This window comes from Thunnus albacares, chromosome 8, assembly GCF_914725855.1.
Source record: "Thunnus albacares chromosome 8, fThuAlb1.1, whole genome shotgun sequence".
In the NCBI taxonomy this organism is placed as follows: Eukaryota; Metazoa; Chordata; class Actinopteri; order Scombriformes; family Scombridae; genus Thunnus; species Thunnus albacares.
In genome coordinates, this window is record NC_058113.1 from 15,866,370 (window position 1) to 15,878,117 (window position 11,748).

At 35.8% G+C, this 11,748-nt stretch overlaps 1 protein-coding gene across 1 annotated transcript; it reads left to right on the top strand.

Moving 5' to 3' along the window:
• Positions 1-4,999: 4,999 nt before the first annotated feature.
• Positions 5,000-10,576, top strand: LOC122987088 (myelin-associated glycoprotein-like). The gene is made up of 9 exons (XM_044358743.1): positions 5,000-5,166; positions 6,905-6,980; positions 7,087-7,482; positions 7,587-7,883; positions 8,229-8,328; positions 8,497-8,532; positions 8,657-8,689; positions 8,997-9,042; positions 9,911-10,576. The coding sequence occupies exons 2-8, from the start codon at positions 6,935-6,937 to the stop codon at positions 9,004-9,006; spliced, it is 918 nt and encodes a 305-aa protein (XP_044214678.1). The 5' UTR covers positions 5,000-5,166; positions 6,905-6,934; the 3' UTR covers positions 9,007-9,042; positions 9,911-10,576.
• The last annotated feature ends 1,172 nt before the right edge of the window (positions 10,577-11,748 follow it).

An 11,748-nucleotide genomic window follows, 5' to 3' on the forward strand; every position in this document is an offset into this window, starting at 1 on the left:
GGCGAGGAGGTCCCTGGCCAGAGAGTATTTGCTGGGCAGCATTTCACCAAAAAGCATAGCATGAGAGGCAGTTGCTCCAAGGGTGACGGCCCCAATCAAACCACCAGGGACTTTTCAACAGAGAAGTGAGTAACATCAAGTGCACCGAACAAAAATATGTCCCCATTTACCTACAAAATATGTGCCAAATTAGACAAATTAAACATCTTCTTACGAAAGCCTTTCACACTACCATCCCTATTAACCTGTTTGTAAAGATACAGAGTAAAACACTTAATGACAGATCTTCTTTTACTATAACAGTTTCAATATCCAGAACATTCAGTACATTGACTTGCCAGATATGCTGGTTAACAAAATTTCTTCATTACGTTGATGTGAAACATAACCCAGTTGTAGCCTTTAAAAACGTAATCTTTGGGAGACTGAGTTGCAGAAAGAATAGACCCTTTCACAGCAGACATTTTGACTTGTCAAAGCAGGAAAAGCATATGGATAAATAATAACGTTAATAATGGCTTGTGGACTGAAAATCATGCACCAAATTATTTAACTGATCATTTTAAGATGCCAAACTGTAAACAGCCAATCAGCATGTTACACTTAAAGTCACTGAGAAAGAAGAAAACTGAAAACTGACACCGTTGTGAGTCATGACATAAAAATACAAATTGTGCCATTCTATTTTGCTACTTCCTTTTTCCACTACCCTCTTCTACACTTAGCCTCCTTGTGATTGTCTATCTGCTCCCAAGTCCCCCGTACTTTCCCATCATTAAGAGTTTCATTTTCACTGAACAGTACATTTATGGTCAACTCTTCATATAGTCATTCTAAGACACATGATTATAAAAGAGATTTTTAACATTAATCAACATAATCATAGAAAGTTCTTAAACCATAATTCAACATTGAGAGTAAGAGTAAGCTCTAAGCATTTCAAATCATCTTTTTTATTTTTTATTTTCTCCTGCATGTCAGATATTGGAGACATGAAGGTCTGTCCCTATCCTATCCCTATTCTTCATTCCTTCCTTTTTTCCTATTTTTTCTACTAGATCTATTGTCTTAGAATGGGCCTATTGTGGCTCCCTTGTGTAGCCTTTTCCCTTGAGCTGTCCAAAAACTAAAAACAAATCAAACCACACCGTTGCACTGGGTGACATTTTCCTTTGTCCCTGTAGACAGTGGTTACTGTAGTTTGTTTAGAAACTACAGTAAAAAGAGCAATAACCCTTAAACAGGCAAGAGTGGAAAATTAGTTGTAAAAAAATATTACTTATCTCATTTGCACCTAAGTAAAGCATTGTCACACTTTTTTTTTTTTTTTTTTTTTTTAAATATTTTGTATATTTTGGATTTTTGATTGTATCTCCCAGGATATTTTGCCCTATTAAGGTATAAAAATGATCATAATGGTAAACATTTTAATGTTTTATTTGATGAAGAGAAGTGATACATTTTTGTTTTCCCTGGTTCCCCAAAATACTGAAGCTCAATGCTATGTTCTTGGGACCAGAACCTTTGCATGCAGTGTCCCACCTGACCAACCAAAAGCAACTGAGGTTAGCAAAATATCAGACATAACTACCAACACCTTGCCAACATCATGGCACCAAGATGAACTTTTGGCCCAATGAAAACTACTTGACTACTTCCACTACTGCAAACAAATATTGCCCACAGGTAGTTCCAGCTGGGCTCCCAGTCCTCCCAATAAGCTGAAATCACTGGCACTCTAATCACACTCCAACTGGCCGTGGCATGGGGTTTCAAAATGCTTGTAAATTGCATTGACTTCAACTATATGTGTCTCAGTTCTTCCTGCCAACTACCTCTGTGGAAGCGCAATGGCTTCATGACTTTAAACAGAATAACAGTCAAACACAAAGAGCTGTTTGTGACCTGTAATCGCTTGGTGGAAACACACGATATGCAGATATACTGGAAGATATACTGGAAGACAGAGGCCACCAGTTTTATTTTACACACACACACATACCCGCCTTTATGTATTACAAGGACATTTTTTTCAAACAAGTTTTTTGCTTTATTAGATGGACCCCCCTTTCCACTTGCTCCACAAAGACGTGGTCAGTATCAAAAAATCTATTTTGAGCCATACTACCAGAATCTCACTTCAAAAGTTGAATACACACAAAGCAACTGAAAATATAACAACCTGACAACACGCATCCTTGTAAGGACATAGATAATTAGGTGCATAAGCCCCGCCTATCACAAAAATGGAAACTATAAGGACCTAGTCAGTTTATAAGGACAGTGGTTATATACACACACACAAACGTGTCACTGAAGTGACTTGAAGGGTCTAACATGACTTAATGGAACTTGGCTTCACACAAACACTGAAATGAAGGCAGTGTGCATTAAAAGGACACACCTAATATATGAGGACAAATTGTTTTACACAACAGCACTGAGAAATGGAAAGACATACCTGATCTGTGAGGACCATTTTATAACAAAGGGCTAATACTGGCATGTTACTAAAACACGTGATGCTTTTTATGTGAACTGGTTATCTACATCAGGTACAGCCTTGTAATGGATAGATGATAGATAAGGAAATTAAACCACATGCAGAAGTCAGTGAACAAGGCCTTAAATTTAATTGTGTTTTTTGTCAGAGCATGACAATTCTATAATTCAGATATAAACCTTTAGCTTTAACTATAAGGAGATCTTCACAAATGAAAACAAAAATGGCGGCTGTTCAGTCACCACTTTTCTTCTTTAAGGATATGCCACGATTTCTGACAAAGTCTCTTATGTTTTGAACTGTGCGATTGGCTAGAGCAGGATGCTCAGCAGTCTTGCACTGCTGACACTCAATCACTGTCGCTAGTTTCTCGTTGTTGATGAGACCTTTGAAATGTCTCAGCGCTGCTGCAACCTCAGGTGGAGACCACTGCTGCTTTTGTTTCCTCCTGGGATCAAGCCCTTCATCAGCATTTTTGAGACACGCTATAAAAAAAAGAAACCAGATTGTAAATAGAAACCCAAACTCTAGGTCAAAAATTCAATTTCTCCACATTTATAATATGACTTATTACAACTTTGAAACCATGTTAAGTATGGCTGCACTGATCTGATGGTTTCTTCTGCTTGTACCAAATCTGCATCCCAACTCACAATATTTGCAAGATTTGTAAAAGGTGTTTGCCGGTGTATGGCTCACAGATCACTCATTTATTTGCATATTTAACATTTTAGTTGAAAAGATTTATACATGTAAATATTAAGGGAATACCTTGCATATTACCACAGCATTATGGGGGTTTTAAAATAGTTAGTGTGGGCCAATTAAAAAAGCTTTGTTATTGTTTATTGGCTTAAAGATTCCTTTAATATTGGCAGGAGGAAAACAATTGACTATCTTTCCCTTACCAAGGCGTTCATGTGGTTTTGTTTTCCTCCTGGGCTTTTTGCACCTGTTCTGCCCTGCAAAAACAAAAGTTAACAAAAACAATGTCAGTGTCAACCAAACCTCTGATGTTAATGTTTAATTGTTATGCCACTTGCAGCTTATAAATCAACAACTCCAAAGAAATGTTAATTAATTTTCAATAACTTCAGAAAATTCTACAGCAAGTGGCTATAAACTATCCAGAAAGGGAATCTCTATATGTCTGTATGTCCTTCACATATCTCTTAAACTGTTCATCCGATCAACTCCACCTTTCCTCAATTTACCTTTTACTCTCAGAAGCACAAATTAAAACCAAAAGCACTTGCTGACCTCTGTGAAAATATGTGCTGTAACTACTTTGTGAATAGAACATTTTGTTTTTTTAAAGTTTTAGAATTTAAAAAAATAAGGATATTTGTGAACTTAAGACAGCTGCTGTTATTTCACAATGTGCTTTCAGTTCATGAAAGTTAATCATAACATTTTCGTCACCTATAAATAGTGTTATAGTTCAGCATTTGGTTGTACTAAAAGACTCCCTTAGGAATCAGCTTTCTGTTTCTCTGGTAAGTATATTTAGTTTGATTGGTTTCTGGCCTGTTTTTTGCAAGCAGAAATTAATATTATTATTAACATGATCACAGTTAACCATAGACTGCAAATGAGCTCAGGTCAGCTCCATCCTGTCATCCAAATATAGTCACTTCTGGCTCCAAAAATCAAACATGGCGAAGCTCAAATCCAAGTTGGTGATGGTCAAAACGCTAAACTCGAGGATTCAAAACTGCAGTCCACAAAGCGATGGGTGACATCACAGCGACTATGTCCATATTTTTTAAAGTCTATGGCTGAAACCACACAGCTGCATGTTATTTGAATCATTGTCTTTGCATAGTGTAATAATTATTTGAGCTGTTATGTAATTTGTGTTATTTTATGTAACTCTTTGATGATGATCTTTCAATAAAAAAACATAGATTTAAGAGTGCCCCGGGGATGAATTGGATTTTGAATCCAGAATTTGAAGCTTTGTGATTGGCTGGCTGGAGGACTCACCTGCATGACGTGTTTTTAATAGTTTTTGGACAACAGAGGTCTATGGCACAGAGGAATATGACACATCAGACTTTGGATACATGCACAGTACTTGTAAGTAGAATGAGTTCATTTTTGGTTTGGCTCTGACGTGAGATTTGTTGACACTAAGAAAAATAAAGAAAATCACCAGCTAAATCCTTTAAAGCTGAAAGTCACTTAAACATCACACACTGGTTCATTTTAAATCCAGTGTGCCAGTGTAGAGCCAAAACAACTTTCTGACTTCACTGTCAGAATGTCCATGAAATTAGAGCCAGGGGTTTCTGTCTTAAAGATGCACTCATGGGAATCATGGATCATCACACATTATCCACCAGAGTGCTGTTGATTTTAAAACCCAAGATCTAAGTCAAGAAAAAAGTATATACAACACCAAGGGATAGGTCTTGTGTATTACTGTAGTATGCACATAGAGAAGAGACAACCTCCTGCCTTCTAGACCATGAACTCTACTGCCACTGCCTCTACAATACAGTACTGTAGCTGCTCTAACCCTCCCACCGCACACAAGAAGATTTTTTTAGTTGTTTTGCCCACAGTGTTTCCTGAAACCCCTTCAGTTCATGTCTTCATGAACTGAACTCCAGGATAGCAGACACAAACAGCTGTGATCATCCAGACAACAGCGGTATCAGGTAAGATTCTGATAACACCACATTTTACTTAAATATAGTAGGGAGAACGGGGTAACATGAGCCACTTTTTACATTTGATGATTTTACTGCAAAATGAAAGTGTATTTGTTTCAAATAATAGTTACTATATATACCTCAGGTTGTTGTGTACCCACAGAAATTAAAACAAGTTATCTAATTATTATGGTTTTAGGACAATGAGCCATCAAAAAAAGTTAGTCCTATGGCACAACTTACCCCAAGGTAGGTGTAAAATGAGCATGGGGATGGGGTAAATTGAGTGCTCTAGGGGTAATTAGTGCTACCATTAAATACTGATATAAAAATTACATAAAATCAAACAAATTTGAGATAATTCTGAGCTTTATTAATGCAATCAATTTAACAAAGGCAAAAACTCATAGTTTTAAGTAAAATGATATGTTTGTGTCCAGTTGTTCAACATGTTACCTCAACACTTTCAGTAAAGATTAAACTGTGAGTGTTAGTTACAGAAAGAATGTGTGTGTAAGTGTGCTTTTGTGTAAACAGACAGGTGACAAATTAAAGGAAAAACTGGTACAGGTCTGAATGCTTGACCCCTACAGTGAGGGGGTCTGGGGGCTCTGTTATGCTGTGGGGGGCACTTTGCTGGCATTGTTTTGGTCCACTTATTGCCTTAGAGGGAAGAGTCACTGCTGATTAATACAAAGTTGTTCTGAGTGATCATCTTTATCCTATGATGAAAGATTTCTATCCTGATGGGAGTGGTCTCTTCCAGGATGACAATGCCCCCATCCATAGGGCACAAGGGGTCACTGAATGGTTTGATGATTATGAAAATGATGTGAATCATATGCTATGGCCTTCACAGTCACCAGATCTCAACCCAACTGAACACTTAAGGGAGATGTGGACTGACGTGTTAGACAGCACTCTCCACCACCGTCATCTAAACACCACATCAGGGAATATCTTTTGGATAAATGGTGTTCATCCCTCCAGTAGAGTTCAGAGACTTGTAGATTCAATGTCAAGGTGTATTGATGCTGTTCTGGTGGCCCAACACCTTACTAAGACACTTTATGTTGGCTTTTCCTTTAATTTAAACTTAACATTAGTCAACAATTAGGTATTTATTCATCAACATTGTAACACTTGTAACAATGATCAAACATTAACATGAACAGGGTCTCTAGTCTCTAGAATATCAGAAAATATTTTGGGGGGTAAATTGAGCCATTGACTCAACTTGCCCCAACATCACTGGCACATTTTACCCCACAACCTCCATTTTGACAAAACTGTTTCACACAGTGGCTCAGATCCACAATTATGCTGAGTTTATTACCTTGTTTTGTAGCTTACACTGACTTAAATTAACATGTAATAATGTCCAAAACTTATCTTTTTTAATTAAGATACAAGACTGATAACTTTAGTAACATGATGAATTTACTTGGCATGACAAAAAGCATTTTTTTGCTCTGTTTTGCTTACCACTCTAATGTGAACTATACCTTTTTAATTTGTTGTCACATGATTACCTGTTCACATAATGAGATAATAAATATTTTCACTTTTGATTATTTAATATAAATATATCTTATATGAGGATATTATTAATGTCCATATTTGTGATATGAATCCAATACCCTTTCAAGAGATTTCACCTTTGCAACTTTATTGTAATTTGCATGTCATCTTGCTTGAAAATCATCCACTTCATTTTGATCATTATCATTTGAACATCCCACAGTGTAATACACCAGCAACAAGTCGGAGAAGTATGGAGAACGAGAGAAAGATGATGATATTCTGTCTGCTTTTGGCAGGTAACATGATTAGTTGCCCCTTTGTTTCAAATTTCTTTCCTATATACACCCCAGTTAAACTCCAAGAAGTTATTGTTTCTTTGTATCTTCTGTTACTCTCTTTCAGCTCTTTGCAGCCCTGTGTTAACTGGAGAGTGGACGGCAACTGTTCCAAAAAACCTTGACGCCCTGGTTACATCCTGTGTCGTGATACCCTGTTCATTCACCCATGCTAAAGAAAGGCTGCCCCACTCCAGACTCAGGGGGATCTGGCATCGTCAAGCAAAGCCAGATGACTGCATCTATCATGAGGATCAGACGCAGATCGTGGAAAACTTTCGGGGCCGCACACAGTTGTTGGGAAATTTGGGCGAAGGAAACTGCACCTTGCTAATGACTGAAATTAAAGATCATGATAATGGCCCTTTCTGTTTTCGGATTGAATTAGTACCAACAGGGACTGAAACATCCAAAATTGACAAGTTCTCCTTTGTTGACAATTGCGTCCTCTTTAAAATGATCAGTATGTCACAAACTTTCCAACAATTCTTAAATCCATACCAGTTTTCTATGTAACAACAATGTACCTCTTTCTTTATCTCTGCCTTGTCCTTTTTTCATTCATAGCTGAACCTCCAAAACCAACTCTGATTCACCCAAAGGCAGCAGTTCAAGGTCGTTCCTACACCATCACCTGTTCAGTCCGCCATACCTGCCCCTCCCATGTACCTAAACTCACATGGAGCAGAGGCACTGCAGATGATATCAATGAACTTCACAGAGAAATTCATGGTGGCTTCTGGGAGGTTCAGTCCACTCTGATTGTCATCCCTGAGGAGAAGGACGACCACACAGACATCACCTGCACAGCCAAATTTAATGGCCTGAAGACATCCACTGAAAAAATGACACTTTATATAAAACGTGAGATCTCATTTGTTCATTTGTCCAATAGAGAATATTTGTGAATCTTTTAAGCTTAATAGTGGGAGTGGTCATATTGAAGGTAACATTGGTCCATGATGATAAAGTCCTGCTGCTATTTATTACATGAACAGTCGATCATTGGCTTAATAAGCATGACACTGAGGATACTGATATCAGCTTTAGTGTAGCTCATCATAATATCCACATATAATCTCATACTAACATTAGCTGTATTGAATTTTTAGAATGTCTATTATTTTGAAGCATATACTGGATGTTGTCTCTGCTCTGTTTGTGCAATAAAGGATGAATTGCTCATATATGAATTCTGTCTGTTTGCAGGTAAAGAAAACTATAACCACATCATCATTCCTGCAGTAGTGGGGATCGGCACTGCTGTGATCTTTGGAGGCCTCTGCATTTTCATGATGAAAAAATACAAGTGAGTTATTTCATTTTACAGACATAAACTGATAGCAAGAGCACATCAGATCAGCAATAGCATCTCTCCTCTCAACCCTGTTTCATTTTTAACACATGAAAGTTTGTGAAGTTTATGTTCAGTATGTGCTCCACAATAAAAAGTAATTTTTTTTCCTGTCTGCTCAAGGAATCGCATTGCAGAGCTCCAAAATCAGGAAGGCAGGTAAGTACAAAAAGGTTGTGGATCAGATTCAGTGTGTGGTGCTTCACTGATGTGCATTTTCAATTCTTCTACATTATTATGAGAATGTGATTTATGTATTGTTTTAATTTTTGGTCACATTTAGCATGTGGAACCGGCTTTCCAGACTGTCTCGGAGGTGAGAAAAACTGGCTTTTGATTTTGGGGAGTGAGATGCTACAGAAAGATCAATAAACAATTGATTTATTTTACATTTAATTACTGTCGGCCATTCTTACTAAAGGCAAGAGGCAGTGTAAGGGTTTTGTATCTTCACACATATTTTAGCAACTAGTTCTGTACTGTTCCAACTGCAAACCTTCACACATCAATGCATCACTGATCTGATGGGTGTATTCTTGTTATTTTTGATAAAATACGTGCTTGTATTTATGTCAGATAACATCCTGTTGTTTTTTGTTCCCCTTTTTATATGTACGAATCAGGAGAGTCTAAACATGAGAAGTGAAAAACAGAACTTCACTGCTATAGGTGAGAAGTTTCCTTCATTAATTGTGTAGAATTTACACTTTAACCACATTTCACTCAGACATGCATTTTTTAATTATTCAGTCGCATTGATACTTTTTTGGCCACAATAAGGCAGAAGAAATCTAAGACAAGCTGGTCCACACACAGTTGTTTGCTTACACAACTAGCAGACACAGAGCAACTTTGACTCATTGGACATCTGATCGCAGGCTTTTGCATTTAATAAGCATTATTTCATTAATCAATAATTCTGCTGTCATTGTGATTGGACCTCAGTATGCAGTCCACACATTTAAAACAATTAGCTAAAAGACGCTACAAAGGTCTGAGAGTGGCAGAGAGTTGTGTGATTTTTGTGGGTTTGTTGCTACAAGTGACCCTTTTCACATTACATTAAATAATGATAATAATTTTAATTATATTGCACAGTTTAAAACAAAAATTAAAAAGTGATTTACAGTAAAAACAAACAAAGAAAAATTAAATTGAAAATTGTTACTCAAACTATTAGAAGCCATAAGATAAAAAACAGTTAAGAAGAGATTTAAAAGTGGATACTATGTTTGCTGGTCATAATTTGACTCAAAGTTAATATACTATTGCTTAATTCAGCTTTAAACATCAAACATGTTTTAAAAAAATCTAATTGCATCAAATGTTTATAATAATAATAATAATAATAATAATAATAATAATAATAATAATAATAATTATTATTATTATTATTATTATTATTATTATTATTATTATTATCATCATCATCATCATCATCATCATCATCATCATCATCATTATTATTATTATTATTATTATTATTATTATTATTATTATTATTATTATTATTATTATTATTTTCCTCTTCTTTCAGATGATCAAAGGAAACTATAAAAGGCAGTGACCAAACTTCAGGAAACACCAGCTGGTAGCTCCAGATGCCACCAGTGAGGGGCACCAAACTTCTGAAATGTTCAAATCTTACTAATCTTACTTGCATCCTACAGTTTGTTTAAAAGTAATATATATATATGTATTTGTTTTCTTAAACCAAGAAGAAATAAATTTGTTTGACAAACTTGTTTTTATATTATTCACATATCAGCTTCAGAGAAACACCATTACCTTAAATAAAAGATATAAAATTCTGTTAACACAGCTTGAATGTTTTGGCTGCACTAGTTCCCTGAAAAGCAACATTTTGTAGAAGTTGCTAATTATCCCTCCTTAGTATTGATGTTGGTTTGTTATGTCAACACACAAGTTCAGCTTATGAGGATAAAATACAGGTTTTAGTTGTTAAGGTCATATGCTACCAAGAAACCTCGGTAATGAGTGATGATGGGATGTGCTGTCTTGTGTGTAGGTGTGATTTTCACTGAACCGTCATAAGCCTTGACATCGAAATGAAAAATGTTTTTAATCTCCAACTGCATGAAATGAGGAATGTTGTAAACCTGTTTTTCCATCTAATAATGACTGTTTCAGTATTGTAAACCTTGATTCTTGTACATTAAATCTTGGATTGTTTCATCATTGATCAATTGTGATGCCTTTGTCATCTATGGGGGAGGGAAGGTACTGAATGACAAACTATTGTCATTCAGTAAACTTTGAGTGATGGCTATACTCGAGTTTCATGAAAATTTCACAGTCTGACATATTTACCCTTAGTTATTAGTTATATTAGCCCATAGTTTTTTTAAATTCCACAGCCTTTTGACTACCAGAAATAATACAACGTATTCTTGGAACTAGTGAAATTTGATCATTTCAAGCAAGAAAATGTGCCAATGGGGTAAGAAAAAATGACTTAATAAGTTCTTGAAACTAGCATAATAATCTAGCCACTATCAAACACTACCAAACCTTAAACTAGTGCTTCATATACGGTACGCAATGAACTGTCAGAAATTCAAGTTAAAGATGCTTGACACTAGATTTTTTTGTCTTTGAAGTCACCTCAGTTAATGAGTTGTGCCATGCGTCTCAATCAGAAGTCTACCAGGGCCTACCTTTTAATTTGGCTCAGTTTAGGAATTAATATCTTCAAGCACTTCAGTTTGTGGTCTAATTTTTTAAATAAGCAAAGCAATCTTGTTTTCTTATAATAGAGATAGTAGTGTGATAACTGTACAATCCACTTTTCAGACTTGTTTCTTGTCAGCTCCAGCTGAAAAATACCCTGAATACCTTACTAAGACAAATTAAGACCAGTTACCTTGAATTAAGTCTATTATCTATAGTGCATATGATACTTGACAAGATTATTTGTCTTTGACAAGAAAAATAAGTAATAATTAATAATTATAATTAATAATGATTAATAATTTAATCATCCATAACCTATATACCTATAAAATAACCTATAATCCTACAACTTTCCTAAATTTCCTTTTTGCAGTGTGGGAAATGAGATGCAATTCACCCTGATTGCCATACACTGTAATAAACTGCTGTAGAAAATACAGCCAAATTCTAGCAGTAAGGTACTGTTCTTCCTAAATACGCTAAAATAATGTAAATTTTGATGCTTTTTGGAGCCAAAACCAAGAACGGACATTTACAATAGGCTACTGTAAGATTTGACAGTAAAATACAGTATTTTCATTTTCTCTGCTGCAGTAATGGAGGGACAGAAGCCACATGTAACCATCAACATCATCATCATATAATCATCATTCATCCTCCTTTGTGGAATCGAAACCAAAA

Excerpts from the sequence above, each read along its gene's own strand:
- LOC122987088 (XM_044358743.1), top strand. The coding sequence starts at position 6,935 with ATGGAGAACGAGAGAAAGATGATGATATTCTGTCTGCTTTTGGCAG. Across the intron at positions 6,981-7,086 it reads ATTCTGTCTGCTTTTGGCAG|CTCTTTGCAGCCCTGTGTTA; the intron begins GTAACATGATTA and ends ACTCTCTTTCAG. Across the intron at positions 7,884-8,228 it reads AATGACACTTTATATAAAAC|GTAAAGAAAACTATAACCAC; the intron begins GTGAGATCTCAT and ends GTCTGTTTGCAG.